The sequence below is a fragment of the Xyrauchen texanus genome, chromosome 13, assembly GCF_025860055.1.
Source record: "Xyrauchen texanus isolate HMW12.3.18 chromosome 13, RBS_HiC_50CHRs, whole genome shotgun sequence".
Taxonomy (NCBI): Eukaryota; Metazoa; Chordata; class Actinopteri; order Cypriniformes; family Catostomidae; genus Xyrauchen; species Xyrauchen texanus.
In genome coordinates, this window is record NC_068288.1 from 11390998 (window position 1) to 11409300 (window position 18303).

At 37.4% G+C, this 18303-nt stretch overlaps 1 protein-coding gene and 1 non-coding gene across 2 annotated transcripts; both read left to right on the plus strand.

Moving 5' to 3' along the window:
* The first annotated feature begins 719 nt into the window (after window positions 1–719).
* Window positions 720–14471, plus strand: LOC127654110 (caveolae-associated protein 2-like). The gene is made up of 3 exons (XM_052141109.1): window positions 720–859; window positions 972–1553; window positions 11728–14471. The coding sequence occupies exons 2-3, from the start codon at window positions 1002–1004 to the stop codon at window positions 12598–12600; spliced, it is 1425 nt and encodes a 474-aa protein (XP_051997069.1). The 5' UTR covers window positions 720–859; window positions 972–1001; the 3' UTR covers window positions 12601–14471.
* A 2401-nt stretch (window positions 14472–16872) lies between these two features.
* On the plus strand, window positions 16873–16954 carry trnas-cga (transfer RNA serine (anticodon CGA)). The gene has a single exon. It is a non-coding gene; the product is annotated as a tRNA-Ser (tRNA).
* Window positions 16955–18303: the final 1349 nt, after the last annotated feature.

The window sequence follows — 18303 nt, forward strand, 5'->3', positions numbered from 1 at the left end:
ATCTATTTTAATTGTTAAACCCAACTCAGACAATAATACTTTTTCAGAGTGAGTATGAAACTGACAATGTATAAACAAAAACAAGATGAGAAGTGATTCATTATTGACAGCCCTTTATTTTTTAAGGTGTTTTTCTTTCTTTTTTTAAGTTTTATAAGTTAACAAATTACAATATAAATCTTCACTAGAACACCCTAGAAACTGCTTAAATCCCCACAGGATGAGTCTACTGAGGTTAAGGTTTCAATCTGACTATGTTTTTGTTGACCTCTGCATTTCCCTGTTTAGGGACGTTTAATCGCATGGATTTCCAGATCTGATGTTGTGTTTCTCCATGCTTCTTCTACAGCTGCAAGCAGGAAAAATCACTTCACTCATACAGTTCGTGTAAAAACAAAATAAATACACAAGCTATGCTCACTCATTCAAACATTCATTTACTCATGCACAGATGAGATCATTGTTCAAACATGACTCTCAATATACTATTGCTCTCCTCAACATAAACAAAACAAAACCTAGAGACACAGAGTTAGTTGGGGGGGTTGCTCATGTTACAACTTACACGCCCATATACTCACACTCGACACATGCAAACACATAATTCCCTCAGTAATTGGTCGGGCTAGCTGCCATGGAAACCAAGCTCCACCCCTGTTGGGTGTGGATGGGCTTTTTAAGCTGTGGGGAAGCCTCTGTGCTGCTCTTCCAATAGTGCCAGAGAGTAAGAGAGGGAAGGAGAGACAGAAAGAGAGAGAGGAACAACTGAGAGAGTGTGGCTATCTTCAAAAAAGGGGTGGGAACGCTAAACCTGGAAGCTGAACATTTTTCCCAAGCCTGTAAACAAGAATCACAGTTTGTAAGAGCTTACAGACATTAAAATCCAGTGGAAGAAGAGACGATACGTCACGAGTAGCTCGCTTAAAGGTAAAAAGAAGAGAAAAAGCTAAACCATTTTTCTGTGTACATAGTGATCTGCCAAGACCAAGAACCGCCTCAGAATGGGAGAAGATGCAGTCCAGGCAGAAAGGAGCAGCATGGTAAGTGCACATGAGAGCCAGGAGCTGGTGGTGCCCACCCCAAGCCCCACTCAGTCTTCACCCACCCATAGACTCTCCCAACTGGGCACTGCCGACATCAACGCCCCAAGTGGAGAATCTAACACTCCTGGAGCTCTGGCTGGGGCCACCACAGGCACTCTCACCAGAGATGGAGCTACAGGGCCGGTGAACGCCATCACAGTCCTGACCCTTCTAGATAAGCTGGTAAACATGCTGGACACGGTGCAAGAGAACCAGCAAAAGATGGAGATGAGACAAGTCGAAATAGAGGGAGCCGTGAGGGGCATCCAGAATGATATGATCAAGCTGTCCAAGAGTCACACCTCCACCTCGAACACAGTCAGCAAGCTGCTGGAGAAGAGCCGCAAGGTCAGCGTCCACATGAAGGAGGTTAAGGACAAGATGGATAAGCAGGCCGTCCAGGTGAAGAAATTGGAGGTCAATCACACTCACCTGCTCAGGAGGAACAACTTCAAAGTGCTCATCTTCCAGGTAAACAGAGAGTATGTGCTTGTGCGTTGGTGGGGCAGGGGGGACAACTGGCAGTGTGGGGATTTTGAAGTGTTAAGGTAAAGACACATGAAAGATTGAATTGTTTGTGTTCATTGCTGCATGTCTTTTAAGAACCAAGTTCAACTGTCTCCAGCTCCAGACAATAAGGGATATTACTTTCTTACACAGCTGAGTAGTGTCTAATAAATGAGACTAAATGTAATTTGACAAAATTACTTAACAGTTTTTGATAAGATCAAATTAATCTCTCAGGGAGGGTCCATTTTTGAAGGAGCAGAGAAGGGTCATAGTTCAGAGTGTAAAGATGAAAGCAATGCTGAGAGGGTGTGATATGGCTTAGAGTCATTTTGAGGTGGGGCGGCATGGAAGCAAGAATTAGGTGCTCATGTTTTATCTCTACCTCTAAAAGTTGTTTCTTTTGGGTTCAAAAGCTCAGACAACAAAACCCAAACTGTTGTTTGCTGCTGTGATGGTCAAACCTGAAATCAATGGCTTTGTTTATCATGGATGTTGGGGAACTTCGAGCATCTGAATAACTATTTAATCAAGGACTCTTTACTAATTTTTCACAAAGCATGTGCTTGACTTAAAGTATTAACCTCTCTAACATCCTATAAAAGTTTTAGATAGTCCCTTTATTTCAGAAAGAAAAGCAAGAGTGCAAGAGATTCAGTAGGGGAGGCTTGTTTTGAAGCTTAGCCAAAAGCTATTATTTAAAGCACAATAGTCAGGAATAGAAGGTGTGTCCAGAGATCAACTACAGTGCAGCCTAATGTGTATCCTGTTGTCAGAAAGCCTGTGCTGTACTGTGTTACGCTATACTGGCTAGCTGCTGTTTGCTACAAGACCTGCAATCAGCTGAATGACTCAACAATTCCAAAGTAAGAGGGAGTTGAGAGAGGGCTTCCATTTTCCCCTCCCTTCTCCTAGCTGTAATACTGCAGAAGTGCACAATATACAGACTATATGAAAGAGTGCATAGTGAAACACATTGTTCAGAAAAAACTCAAGGTCAAATATCTCTCTCTTTGCAAAGATAATGTTTAAACAAAGAGTGGAAGGCAAGTTTCCTTCGATGAGCCAGTGTGAAAAACCTCAGCTTTCCCTCTCTGCCTTAAACAGCGAGTGCAATCTTCATGAGAATATTTGTTTCGTTTGCTAACAACCATCACAGGCAGAGTGCTGTTTATTTGCAGCTGCACAAAAATGTGCATGTTGCTATGGCATATACAATGTTTATTTGTAGGAGAATTTTCTGAGTCTAAAAGTTGTGGTAGTAGTAAATGAAGGCTTTCCCATGCCGCTTTTATTCTCACCATTCCCTGTTAATTTCTATTTCTCTAAATAATTTGCTCTCTTTAATTGCAGGATTAGGGATTAGTAGTGCTGTTTTTAATTTTCTAAGCATTCGCAAAGCAGTCAAGACATGTCTGGTCTTGGTATAAGGGAATATGTGTGTAATTCCCCTCTGTTTTGTTTTTTGCTTTTTTGGTTCACTGATCTACCCTACATTATGAGAATGGGTGGGACTGGGATGGACACAGGGGCAAAGTGTTCCTAGAACTTGGACATTTCCTAATCTGACATGCCTAAAAGACCCACAAACACTCCCTCTAAAATTCCTCACCTTATTTACTTTGATCTTCCCTCATAGTACCCTCTTCTGCTTTCTCTTTGGGTTGCCTGGGTTTGTCTCTCAAGAATGATATCCAAAGCGCAGACCGACCAGTTCTGCAATTCTCTTCAGCTTGTTAAACAGACGTTAACTTCAGCAGGAGAACTTTCAAGTTACTTCTGCCAAATTTTCTCACATTTATATACAAATGTTCACTATTGAACATGCTTGAAAAGACTAAAAAATACATTTGGGTGAAGCCAACTTTGTGTTTTTTTGGTTAACAAATTGTCCATTTGTCTTTAAACATTCTTAAATTTATTTCTTCATTGCCAAAGCCCAATATAGATGTTCACCACACCCGCTTTTATAAATTTTATCTTCCCCTGCTGATTTTGGATTAGGGGTGTTTGGCTTCTCCCCTCAGGCAGACTACATGAGCAAGAAAACACTGTTCTTGCATAAGAGAGACTCTCACATTCCACAAGTGAAATGAGTCTCTCCCTCTCTCTTTAAAATATATAAATAGGCCAATAACCACAATCAAGTAGACCTCAACGAGACATGGATCAAGACTTTGGTGACCAGAGCCATATAGAAGAAACAAGAAGGACAGTGCTTGTAAAGTTTTTTAGCTAATGAGGAGAGTTCCTGGGTTTAGCCAAACAATGTTCATTCCTTTTGCAATTATTCAGTATGACACAACTTTCAGTGAACACATTAGATTAATTTCCCCTGTGTTCTGAAAAAGACAACATATGGAATGTGTTATGTATGCACAATATCTCGAAGTTCTCATTACGATAAGTGCACATTGCTTTAATTTTCATCACACTAGAAGCCAAATCTTAGAGTAGGAATGCATAAGATGGCATATTTTTACAACTAGTCTTGCACTATCACCTAATAAGGCTATCTGTGTCTCTCCAGGGAGAGGAGAGGAAAGAGACAGAGAGAAAAGCAGAAAAAGAGTGAGGGAAAGAAGTCCTGCATGCAGAGAGAAAGAAGACAAGAGTTTTTGTTTCCCGTTGTCCATCAAAAAGCCATTATCTTACTTTAAACTCAGCTTACTGTTACAGTCCCCACTGGTGCACCATCAAATGAAAGCGACTAGTAGAGGCTAAATAAGAAAAGGGATTAGGTACAGTTGAAAATGTACAACTTACCTGTTGCTCCGAGAGAGAGAGAGAGAGAGAGAGAGAGAGAGAGAGAGAGAGAGAGAGAGAGAGAGAGAGAGAGAGAGAGAGAGAGAGAGAGAGAGAGAGAGAGAGAGAGAGAGAGAGAGAGAGAGAGAAATATTGCATTTGCAAATTACACAATTCTCACCCCTACATCTCTCACAGCACACTGAGCATGTAGCCAAAACACTGCATACAAATGTGACAGCTAACTATCTGGAACTGTATGTTAGAGCTCCAATTTTACCAGCACAAGTCGACCTGATAGCTAGAACACACAATTGAAAGAAAGGGGGAAAAAACAAGTACACATAACAGTAGAACACAATGAAACATAATAAATAACTAATTTCAATGTCCCACAAGACAAATGCATAGCTAGAATAGCACCAGACCAGCACTTAACCAGGTGCGTCAGCATGTAAATTCATTCTGTCTTTTTAGTGGGGTAGATGCCGGCCATCCAAAATTCGTCAGGCATTTGAGGCTCTTTTTGAGTTGTGAGTGGCCCCTGCCTCAGGGTTCACTCTATGTCATTCCACTGCACTAGGTTAAATACTGGACGAGCATGTGAAATGTGTGACATGAGAGGGACTGGATATGTTTATGCACATAGGACTATAGTTACAACTACATATAGTTAATCTACATACTACACTATATCCAGATGACAACCACACACATACAAGTGTAACAGATTTTAAATATTAGCTATCTTGACAGGTATTTAATAAACTGCCTCCAGGTATTGATCACTCCCCTTAATTCTACTCCCCCAATGAATCAAATGAAATGCAAATAAATCATTCAAATCCATATTTCACATTCAAATCTAAATGAGGACGAGCATTCTGAACATTTATACACTAGCACACACATAAAAGGAAAACATACACGAATACACACCATATGTCAAACTGAATAAAGGGGAAGACTAGCCTGACAGGGTCAGTGGAAGATTAGGCTTGGGTGAAATGTAACACATTTTGCCTTCTTGAGTTGGACACATATTGCAGTTATCTATGAAAACAGACATGATTTTGCACTAAGGTTATGAATGCAGACAGATTTCTGGCTCTTTGGTTCTGCTTAAATGTACACACATTGGAGAGACAAAAGCTGTTATTGTGTGTGTCCCATGGCAGGGAGTAATGCCAGCACAGAGAGAAAAACATACGCACTCACAATGCCATGGGAACACGTGTAGGGAGACACATCCTAGATAAACATCAGTATAAACCATTCTACAAGCCTACAGTAGACCTCAAATCAATTATAATGCAAGTAGCAATAAAATGTGCCCTTTCACACACTTAGATAAAACTCTTCTTAATGGTAAAGTTTAAGTTAGTAAAACATGATTATTCTGTTTTGGTAGGCCTATATTTTGCTATTATGTCCAGTTGACTGCACATCTTTGTATTATCTCTTTTAAAGCTGAAGTGTGTGCCTTTTTTAAGTTAAAATACAACTTTCTCCTATCCCTGCTTGATATGCAGAGACAATAAGTAAGCATCATAACTGTAAACAATGTCTCTGCCACTATAAAAGTTCCTGTTTGTTTTGAGCGACACCCTCCTGCTTGATACAACAACGTGACTCAACCAAAGTTTAGGGCAGGACTATCTGTTTTTAGTTTTTTCAAAACAGCCCAAAAATCACAAACTACAATAAGGTTCCATTCATTAACATTAGTTAATGCATTAGGTATCATGAACAATCAATGAACTATATATTTTTTGCCTCATTTGTTAATCTATTAATGTTAGTTATTAAAAATACAATTGTTCATTGTTAGTTCATAGTGCATTAACTAATGTTAACAAATACAACTTTTGATATTAAATATGTATAAGTAAATGTCAAAATTAACATTAACCAAGATTACTAGATGCTGTAAAAGGATTGTTCATTGTTAGTTCATGTTAACTAATGTTAACAAAAGGAACTTTATTGTAAAGTGTGGTTGTAAGAAGACATAGATTGATTGATAGATAAGCCAGATCCTTAATTTGGTCCTGAGATTTATCAATACCGTTACATCATTTATGTTATTTAATATAACGCCTTTTCCCTGTATTGAATCACTCACTCACTTATTTAGTTTCTCATCACCATTTATGTCTCTCCACACACTCTTACTAAGTCATTCTTGCTTGATGTTTTTCCAGGGCTGTTTTTTTCTATAGGGAAGCCCTTTTACACTATACAGTTCCAGCTGACTTCTTACATACATGTAAACACACACAAAGACACGTACTTATAATTGCACACAAACACACACATCTCATCACCGCCATTCCCCAGCTCTCTTCTCGCTGTCTCTTTCCCTCAATGTGTTGCATTGTGTTCTGTATAGTAACGATAGAGACAGAGAATGTACATAACAACATGCCTGTTATTCATGTCTGATGCAAAAAGAGAGCACATGGGCTGAGTGTATGAGGTTAACCAGCTGCTTCCAGTCAGATGTGATGTTAATGGGTGGCAGGAAAGGGGAATGCAAGAATTCACATTTTTCAGTGACTCACAGGGTCTGGAAGCCCCACTGTATCACTAGAGATAAAAACAGAACATGAGCTTGCAAATAATCCCCCACCATCCACAACCCCTTCAAACAGAGCCACGCATGCCAATAACATTCCACACCCCACCGCTGACCAAATATATGCCCTCAATCCTTCATAAGTATGCCTGGAGGTGAAGCACTGGTCAAGTGTGTTTAGAACATGAAGTCAGTATTGAGAGAACAACTGGATAGTGTCAATGATAACATTTTAACTTACAGTATTGAGAGGTGAGTGCATGGCACAGAGAGGAGCCAACGTTTGTTTGTGTCTACGAACACACTACTAGTCAAAAGTTTGGACACACCTACTCATTCTTATTTATTATTAAACGCAGGTAACAATTAATAACCTGTTAATTTTGTGGCAATTTTTTTTTTATGTAACCATTGACCAAAGGGGTTATCACAGTATATTTTTGGAATTACACTTCCTGTTGCCCAGAAAAAATTACACTTTCAGAATGATCCAAAATAAAAACCTTTAATTTTTTCACATTTACACATTTGGCAGACGCTTTTATCCAAAGTGACTTACAGTTCACTTATTACAGGGACAAGCCCTATCGTAAAACCCTCTCTAAAAATGCATTGCTTGAATAAAAAGAGAAACTTTATTTACCTATTGTGAGGTCTTTGAATATTAATCTCCTGCATATGAGAAAACCTGTATCTCGCTATCATAAGCGCCCACATTGCCCAAGGCAAGAGGAACCGGTTTAGTACACAAATGAATCAAATTTAGAGGATCATGTGACAGTCTGCTCAGAATGTGGCAGTCATGGCCTTTATTGACAAAAACATTGTGAGAGAAGTCCAAAAGATTCACACTCAACAAAATAAGAAAAAAGTGAGGAGGATGTAGTCATTCACAAGTATTTCCAAATCTCATACCTAAAGGGAAGAATGCATGGAATTAACAGTTTGGTTTCCCATGGAGGAATGAACAGGAGGAATGTTTAAAGCTGCATGTTAGTGTTGCTCTATTCTATTTTATGCTTAATTTGAATAGAGTATTTAACTTTGTATATGCTGATCATCCAAAGTGATTTAAAATGCACAAGTTCTTGGAACTAGATTTACCTTGTAAAGTAAGTCAAGAGAAACAGTTGAGCCAACATATGAGCCAAGACATGACACAAGCTGCTGTATGTATATGTGTATATGTGTGTGTATATATATATATATATATATATATTACCGGTCAAAAGTTTTGATCAAGTCTTCTAATGATCTTAAAAATCATTTGATCTGAAGGCGTATGCTTAAATGTTTGAAATAATTTTTGTAGACAAAAATATAATATTGCCACCATATTAATTTATTTAATTATAAAGCTAAAATTTAAATTTTAAGTTTTTGAAATTGATGACTTGGACCAAATAATAAAGAAAAGCAGCCAATAAGTGCCCAACATAGATGGGAACTCCTTCAATACAGTTTAAAGAGCATGCCAGGGTGATTCCTCAAGAAGTTGGTTGAGAAAATGTCAAGAGTTCATGTCTGCAAATTCTAGGCAAAGGGGGACTACTATGAAGATGCTAAAATATAAACAGTCAATCAAAATGTAAACATTGCACTATCAATTTTAGAGGCTTTCCTGCATGATGGAAATTTGTGAATAATTGACATTGCTGTACAATCTTCAATTTAGATGGAATAGTGATTTGATGACTGTTGATCATTCTTCCTGCCACACAGGCTTGTCCAGTGGCTCAACACCTCTTCTTTCTACCTTTTCATAGTTGCCATCCGTTAGAGCTATGGATTGCCTCATTGAGCCCTGAGGACAAACCCTGAAAACATGCAAATAAGAACAAGTATATTCAAGAGCAATGTCAAAGGCATTCAAACAATGCAGGAGATGCTGAAGCTGTAAATTCACAGCATTGATTCCTTCGTGTAAACTGTGCCATAAAAATCTATCTTGAAAACTGTATATTTGAGAAAGATATCTTAACCTACTATATATGATTTATCTTTGTAGAATTTTGTCTAGTTAAATTTGAGGAATGCTAAAAAACAGTGACTTTTATTTATTTATTTATTTTTTGCAGAGTGGATCACACATTAGTCATATTAAATGACATGTTAAAGTGTAATTATAAGTGCTTGTTCTTGCTATGGTTACAAGTGTAACTTAGTGCCAACAATGAGCAGCATTCAAAGTTGTTAAATTTATAATCTGTTGGAACTGCAGCAGCAAATGTGCAGAGCCAAATATACGATCTTGACACAGCAAAACAAGATTGTGTGTATCTTATACACATTTCTCTAATTCTTTTAGTTTTTCTGGCTGATTTTGTCCAAATGTTCTTCTCTTGAAATGCTAAATTGAAAACAATTTCCCTATTGTAATCTTTGTCAGGATTTCAATAGGTTTATCGTTTTGAATCTTCTTCTACTTAATGGTTCATTTTAAACATGTGCTGCTCAGGTCATTATCAAGAGGTTCATGGAAACTTGGCAACATCTGGCCCAAACACCACTAACAATCCCACCACAGCCAAAAAGTGGAAAGACTGACTACTTACATACTTCAAATGTAAATCAGAATCAGAATTTATTACAAGGAATTTTTTCTTGGTGACAGAAGCTTCCAGTGCACAAACAATACAACAAGACAGAGATCATAAAAAAAAAGATTATGTAGCTTATAAAATGGCACTGATTTAAGTCCAAGTATCCAACTTAACGCTGACTATTGCTGTGGTAACACGATCAGTGTCTGATGGAACTTGAAAAATTTAAATTCCATTATAAAATGTGCAGGGAGTCGGTCAGATTCATGCTCCAAAAATGCCAGAAATATCATTCCAATACCTTTGATCCATATTTGCCTTCCAATGTAAAGTTATGTGGTAGGTTGGACAGGTTTGAAAAATCCCAAAAGCAACATTTTACCCCTGTTTTAGTGTATTGCAAATATCCACAGAGATAGATAGTTAGTCCTGTTAGGTTAAATCTGTCCCCATAGTTCGACAGTCCAAACTCGTAGATGTGAACATTAAGATAGTTTGTGTTTATATTCACATGTATGTTTGTGGGTGTGCTTTGCTTATATTTCCAACTGTTCAAAAAATAAGAATGAATGCAATTCACTGGGAGGTTTCCTGTGTGATGTGAGTCTTATCGCTAAGAAAAAAGTCTCTGACTCTCCTGCGCATTTCTGTCATGCCATGGAACATTCTGATGGGTGGGGTGCCAAACAGGACAGCTGTCCATGTGTCCCAATTCCTGCACTCCACCCCAAATGCTTCCTGATCTTAATCCTACTCCCTTTCAAAGCCCTACACCACACTTCCCTGCTTTATCTTTTCTCTCTTTTTTCCAATTGCCCCCCTCACTTGGCCATTCTCCAAAACTCAGAGGAAACTCTGATATAAGCTGTAGGGTCATGCCTGGCCTTCCTTCCCCAGTCTCACTTTTCTTGAGCCTTAATGGTTGTATCCAGGAGGGATAAGAGGGGTGGTATACAATGTTTTTTACACTAGATTTATTGTCCCCTTGGCAACAGCATTTACAAAATAGTGCATCTTATGTGTTGTCACTCAATAATGATAATTTTTTGCTATTTCATAGTAGAAGCTGAGCAGGATAACCCTGAAGACATGATACAGAACACTGTATCGTCTTATGATATTCTGAAACAAGGTCAAAGGGTAGTGGCCGACAACCACTGTCAAGCTCAACAAGCCCATACAGCTGTCTTTAGCCAATTTATAATGACACCTGCAAAGCCACAGACAGATCCACTGTCTGAGGTGTCCTGTTTAGGCTGCATTTAAAGAAGAGTGTTTTTGAGTTTTCAGGGAAGTTTTGCTATAACAAACATTTAAAGATGTTTAGAGTAAGAAACAAATCAGACTGGTCTTCTTTTAAATAATTTCTGAGTCAGTACATTTCCTTGGAAGAGAAGTTGATTTCTTTTGTTTAATGATTAATTACTTTGCCAGATAAGGTATTTTGTTTATTTTAAAATATATTATTAGAGTTTGTTTTTATAAAATCAGGTTATGAATTTAAAACTATTGAAGACAATGTAGAAATTATTGAAAATAACGTATCTCCCACAAAGACATGGCTGTCTTATGAATCATATAAATTCCTACACTCAAGTTGTCCAGACAACCAAATACAAAACTTGCAAGCAGTACTTTGGGCACTGACTTGGATTCCTCTATGGTATTAGTAAGAGGGGAAACCACTGCCTTTTACACAGTCTTTTGAAATCTAAATAAAATGTGGAAAAAATTAAATCCTTGACACAATACTTGGCAGAACTGTATAGTAAAGGCTCCTGCATACTTCATACAAAATGGAAGAACAAACGGGTGAGATTTTATTTAGAACCAAATCTGGCCAAAACAAAGGTGTTTTTTAGTTTGTTTCGGTGGTTTGTAACAGCCCGTAACAGGCGAACTGTGAGGAAAATTTTTACTGGCTGGTAAACACCTTCTTGGTCCATCATCGGTAGTTGTGTCCTGGAGCTCCACCTACTTTGAGGCCCACAGCTAATTCCCATTCAGTCAGTTAAGATCAGTCAACATGAACAGTGAGCTGGTGCAAACATACCTTCACCTGTACGACTGTTCACAGAGACATTTTCCAATACCATGTCACACAATTTTTTTTTCCGTTTAATTACTCTACAAAAGGAATCTAATCTATTCAAAAACTCTTAAGTCTATATTCACTCATGTGCCATTAGCCGAATATATGTTGAAGTAGGTGTAAGAGTGAACAAAAAATATACTTGATCCTCACTTACAGTTGTACATTTCTGTTATGCAGGAGGAAAATGAGATCCCGTCAAGTGTCTTTGTGAAGGAACCTGCGGCATTACCTGAAGTTGAGGAGGAGGCCCCTGCCATCAATGATAACCGTTCTCAAGAGGAGGGCCTTCACACGATTGCCCTCTCCTCAGATGAGGAGCAGGGACCAGAGGAGGATGAGGATGACGTTTTGGCCATTTTAAACCTTGAAGCTGAGTCCAGAGTTGAAAGATCTCGAACTGAGAAGATCAAGCGTTCAAGTCTGAAGAAAGTGGACAGCCTGAAGAAAGCTTTCTCCAGACAGAATATTGAGAAAAAGATGAACAAGATCAGCACCAAGATTGTGTCACCAGAGCAGCGTGAGAAAATCAAGAAAAGTCTGACACCAAACCACCAGAAGAACCCTAGTGCCAAGAGTTCTTCCCTCAAGGTCTCTCCTCTCACCTTCAACACCAAGAAGGTTCCAGAGGCTGAGGCTTCATCTCAACCTGAGAGCTCTCCAAGTGCCGTCGCCTCCATTGAATTGGCTCCAATTGAGAGCCCAACTGAAGACCTGCCCTTCAAAGAGGTTCACTGCCAACTTGCACCTGGACAGGAGGAAGTTAAGGCAGCTGTGGAGGCAATGGAGAAGGAGGTGCCCAGCATCCTGAATGGCACTGCTGAGCCTGAGCTGTCAATCACAGAGGATGAAAGTGAGGAGTATGCCCTTTCTGCGACACTGCCCCAGGGTGCCTCCCAGATAGAGTTGTCCCAGAATGCTTTACATGGAGAGAATGAAGAGGAAGGTGATAAGGAAAAAGGAAATGAAGGCATGCAGGATGAAGCAAGCCATATAGCAGAAGCTGCAGCTGCCGGACAAGCAGAGGGTGTTGCTCTCGTGCAAGCATCCTAATGTCCTGACCTCCATTCCAGCCTTGACACCCTCCTAAGCTGAGAAAACACTCTTTCCCTTATCAATGCCAGCCATCCCCCCGAATACCCAGACATCTACACAGTCTTGGCAGAGTACAGTCCTTGCAGAGTTTTCTGCGTTGTATCACAATATAGGCTATTCAAAGGCAAAATTCATGGACTATGATATATTTGCTTAGTAGGCCCCTTAATCCTGTTGTTAGTCCTTAGTCCTTTAAGCATTTAGTGCTTTTTTTAAGAAGTCAACGTAAAAGCAGTCTTATCAATTCAACTTATCCAGCAGTCTGTAAATAAACGTTTTACTTGGGAGAACTCACTCAAGCTGATACTACGCTACATGAATCATAAACTATAGCTCAGACAGCATTTATGTTTTTTGTCCACCCTGTCATGGTGCTTACCTGTCAGCTATAAAAGTGGGATAAGGAAAATAAAATGCTTGCGGCCAAAAAAATCAGCAGGTGCCAAGTGCACTCCATCTACCCAAAGGGTACATTTTAGCCATGGCATGGTTCTCAGCCCGCAATTCATTTCTTCTGGAACAACCTGTGCACAGCTGAAAGTGATACTGACTATATGCAACCTAGATCATTTGCAGCATAAATGCCCTTTAATGTGATTAATATATACAGTATATACTGTACATTATACAGTACACTGCCAATGGCAATGTCTCTGTTTATCAGAAATACTGTATATAAAGGGTCCAAAAGAAGTTGAAAAGCCAGCTGGAAAGAGTATTGTACATAAACTACAAACATATCTACATTGATGTTTTGTTGTGAAGAATAAACAATCAAATTACCCTTCTTAGTCCTAAGCACACACAACAAAGTGTCAGTGTTCTGTGTTTGGCTTTCTTCAAATATTAAATACTTCTTACATGGGGGATCCTGGTCTTCCCTGAGTTCCACATATGTCTTGGCCTTAATCAGAGAGCATTCCTGCTTTTGATATATGGCTCTTTCTGAGACCATTTCTCAAGCTTCTGTTGGCATGGTGTTGGCTGGGGAAGGCCTTGAACATGCTCTGTGGGGCCAATCTAGATTACAGGCATATTTCTGGAAGTGATGAAAGAAACTTTCAGCCAAGATGGATGCAAATTAGCACAAAGAGGTATGTAGAGTGGTGGAGATCAGAAAAAGTGAGGAAAAAATTATCTCTTTTGACTATTAAACTGAATTCATGTTTTAAACATTATAGAGGACCCAGAATACCCCCACCCTTATAATTTTATAAGTAATACATTTAACTAATATTTGTGCACACTATGCCATTCACTACCACACACACCCTAATAAAATGTTGTAAAAGAAAATCTCTTATAGAAACAGCACCGACCATCAATTGGGTCTGAAATTTGTATTTTGTCGACTATAACATATGTCAGAGTAAATGAGAATCACTTTTTGTGTTTGTAACGTGAATTGTGCGTTTTGCACAATAAAAATGTTGAGTAATTTGACCATATTTTTGAATTTCAACATTCCAGTGCTGAACAAAAACATAAAAGTGTGTATCTTTGCTTTGAGTGGTTTTCTCAGATGTGAAAAGGGATGAGGTTTTACTTCTTTTGAGTCTTAAAAAAATAACAAATGTTTATTCATTTTTGCATATGCTTGTAATCCCTAATCTATATTTGCATAGCTTTTAAAATGTTAATTGCACCAGTGACTTCATAATACATAAAAGAGCTATATGTTTCTAGGTTATCATATTTTTAGAAGACCTATGCCAAAGAAAAGGCTCATCTACAGCAGACACCTCACAATTTTTCTGTGACACCTGTTTACCAACTTTTTATTGAAGCATGCTCTGTTCTTATAATGCAAATAAATACAATTTTGAACCAGGCCATTTCATGTCTGTCTTGTGCATTTGTACTTGTTATTCTTTAATATCTGTCTGATAGGCTCTAACCTCTTATGGCTGTTTTATATAAAATAGGAGTGGCTTTGATCTGACTCTCAAGGGTGAAAACTTTTTACACCCCACACTTTCATACCAGGGCCACAACCAGGATTTGAAAATTAGTGAGGTCCACTGTGACATGTCAAGACTTTTACCAAAATTACACCTACAAACACAACATATTCTGTACAACAAAATAAATATAAAAATTCAATGACAGAAACCAATAATAATTCTGAAATAATAATTTAATCACAAATGCAGTTAACAATATTAATACTAAATTTTTGTCACATAGAAATGCCCAACTCAAAAGTATTGATTTTGAGTAGGGCAGCAACATTTACTCCTAGTAACTACAGACAAACAGCTAAAGTTCATTAACAACTATTGATAGGGTTATGTTAACTCTGTTACATATTAATATTATCCAAAACAATCAATTGTTTTCCTTTTGCCAGACTCTTAATTATTTACTCAATAATTTACTCCTGAAGAAATTAATTATAATTTTGAAAAAATATAAAAGCTGTTATAAAAAGCCTTATAAAAGCTGTTTTTTTTCTACATGGGGCAGTTTAGACTCACATGACCATTAATACTACTCGCTTAATCTCAGTAACCGTCTTGTTATTGGACATTTCACTCCTGGATTAAATTAATCATGGTTGATTGTGAATACTGAATTTATAAAATGGCACCTGTCACTGAAAACTGCTGATTTTTGAATTACGCTGCATCCACACAACTAGGTTTCACTATAAGTCCAAGATGACAAAGAGTTACTGAGTGTAGCTATATTGAATTCACTTTTTTCAATGTGTCAAGTGTGACGTTTTTTTCAACTTCACACTTAATTGATGAGTGTCCACACTTTAAAGCCTTTTTGTTAAATTCTGCTTTGTATTTTCCTTTATGACAATTTACCATTTTTGTGCATAGTATCCAGAGTTTAACTATGGTATTAGTAAGATCATGTTAATCACAGTAAAAAAAATTACAAATAAAAATCTAACTATGGTTAGATGTAATTATTGTATGTAATTAATTTGAAGAAAAAAAAAAAAAGAAAGAAACATAATAATAATCTATGGAATTTGTTATGAAAAACAATATACTAAACACAATAATAAAAAAAAAAACTGAATAAAAGTTACTTTTATTGCCCTAATATACAATATTTCATATTTGCGTAGCCTATATTAACATTTATTACAAATATTTACACTATTTCTGGCAAAACACCATAGCTACTACAACAGTTTATGTTACTACAGTAACTGCCAGGTATATTTTTTATAAGGGTGCAGATTTGTGGAATGAAAAGCCTGTTAATTACTGCAGTGCATGGAACAATGTTTTCCTGTTTACCTCGTCACTGTAGTTTAATACGACGGGCTGTTTAATCCGGTTTCAACTGGCTTCAGTACAGAGCGTTTGTGTCTCGTATCAGATGGGTTTATATGAGAGAATTCTGTCAAATTGAAATGGGTCGCACAGTGTTACCTCGGGACAGCACGCCGCAAGCGCAGAGGAGGTAATCTGATATTAGTGAGACCGGTCCGCTTTTACTCTGCTCTGCCCGGCAAAATGCGCTGCGCAGCTTCAGCGACATTTAATCACATTATTGTAGTATTTACGGACACTAAAGATTATACAATTATACATACACTCAAAGGAGTTATCAACCGCTTATTTAATTTTTTTATTCAGTTGTACCTAGCATCAAAATGTATTTTTGAATATGAAAAAATTACCGAGGCCCGGTCCCCGTGACCTCATAGCTGGCTACTACCATGTTTCATACACATAATAAATATATTTATTGATTTTATAGGATTTACTGAGCATGATAAATGTGTTGTTAATAAGTGACGTTATTTGTAATGATAAAGGTGCCTTACCTGCTGTTTCATGCCAACATTTAATTAGTTAAACCCCAATGGTGGGTGATATGTTAAGATATCCAACATTTCGGCTACCTGAACTGGCAATAATATTATGAATTTCCTTTTTAGTGTGTTATGTGATATGTAAAACCTTTGTTAGTATCACTGTCCCTGTTTCAGAACTTTCAAATGCTTACCAGGAACAAGCTGGTTACTTTTGCACGATAAAGACAGCGGTCAAATCAAAGCACTCTTTATGTTCTGACGTTGTGACGACACAAGTAAAAACAGCAGACAACATAATTACCGACTAAATCTTTATGAAACTCGGCCTTAAAGCTGAACGAAAATGTATCTTTCAGAATGATTTTGTATGGTTATTCTATCTAATAAAGGGCTTTATCATTGAAACTTCATGCTTATGATAGCCGCATTTTCCACATTAATACATAGTCACGGTGGCCGAGAGGTTAAGGCGTTGGACTCGAAATCCAATGGGGTTTCCCCGCACAGGTTCGAATCCTGTTCGTGACGTCTTTTCGTTTTGATGAACTGCAACAATTCACACAACTATGTATGTTAACCGCTACAAAATATATACGTGAAGTAATGTGTAAATCCTATGTAGTTTATGTTATAACAGTAAGGATCACGTAAAAATGTATTGTGTATATGACTATTTATAAGTTTATTTTACCTTCTTTACATTACTTGAGAATTGTTCAGCGCCTTTTGGACGATTTAAATGGTCGCGTGAGAGACCTATTAAAAATTCGCCATAAGCAAATTACATTGGAGATTTATAGAGGCCTGGTGAAATGGTTACCTGAAAACACGAGGCTGAGTTGGTCCCACTGATCTATATATATAACAGAGGTTGGTCCGCAGTTTGCCTCTTCTTAGATTGAGTCTGATTTTATTTATATATTTTTTTAGAATGGAAAATGTGTGTCTGATTAAAGTCCTCAAACCTGGAGTTTGGTTTTCATCGTCCTGGAATCTGTTAAATCAAACTTCAATGGGAAACGTTTGTTTTTTAGGCCTACTACATGTTGTCTAGCCTCTTCTTTTTTAATCAAATTACAATTGAAATTATTTAGTGAATGTTTCAGTTATTTTATATATAGTTAGTCAAATATTTTATGCAAATAAAAAACGAGTCATATTTTTTTTCTCATAAGAATCTTTAATGAGCTTTTTTCTGAGTGATTGTGTTTGTGGTGAGTGCGTATGTGTATGGAAAGTGTGTGAGCAGTGTTGTCATGGGTCGCTGAAATGTTGCTAAAACTAACTAAATCACATGATGATGTCATTTATTAGGTAAATGTTACATTTACATATGTAAATTGTTTGGCACAAAAAAATCTATGGGGATTTCTATTTATTTCTTTTATTTTGTAAATAAACTGCATTATTGAATAATGACACATTTCAAAATGATCCTAGCAATAGCATCCAGGTGTAGTCAAATCAATTTTATTTGTATAGCGCCTTTCACAACACACATAATTTCAAAGCAGCTTTACAGAAGATCGACAGACGATAAAACTGTAATGTCTAAAATGTCGATGAATCATCATTGTGTAATTAGATAAAATACGATTGTAATCGTGTTTAAAAATAAGTAATTAAATAATAATTGTATCAATAACCCCAGTGAGCTGAAGGTGACTGTGGTAAGGAACACAAAACTCCATAAAATGTAGATTAATGGAGAAAAATAACCTTGGGAGAAACCATTCTCACTGTGGGGGCCAGTTCCCCTCTGGCTAACTTCATGAATATAATGTAAATATTACTTATGTGTAGTTCAAGTCATGGTTTAAAATTATTAAACTAAGTAATTGTTAAGGGTCAGTGTTTAAACATTGATTTTGTTAGAA

Excerpts from the sequence above, each read along its gene's own strand:
- LOC127654110 (XM_052141109.1), top strand. The coding sequence starts at position 1,002 with ATGGGAGAAGATGCAGTCCAGGCAGAAAGGAGCAGCATGGTAAGTGCA. Across the intron at positions 1,554-11,727 it reads TCAAAGTGCTCATCTTCCAG|GAGGAAAATGAGATCCCGTC; the intron begins GTAAACAGAGAG and ends TCTGTTATGCAG.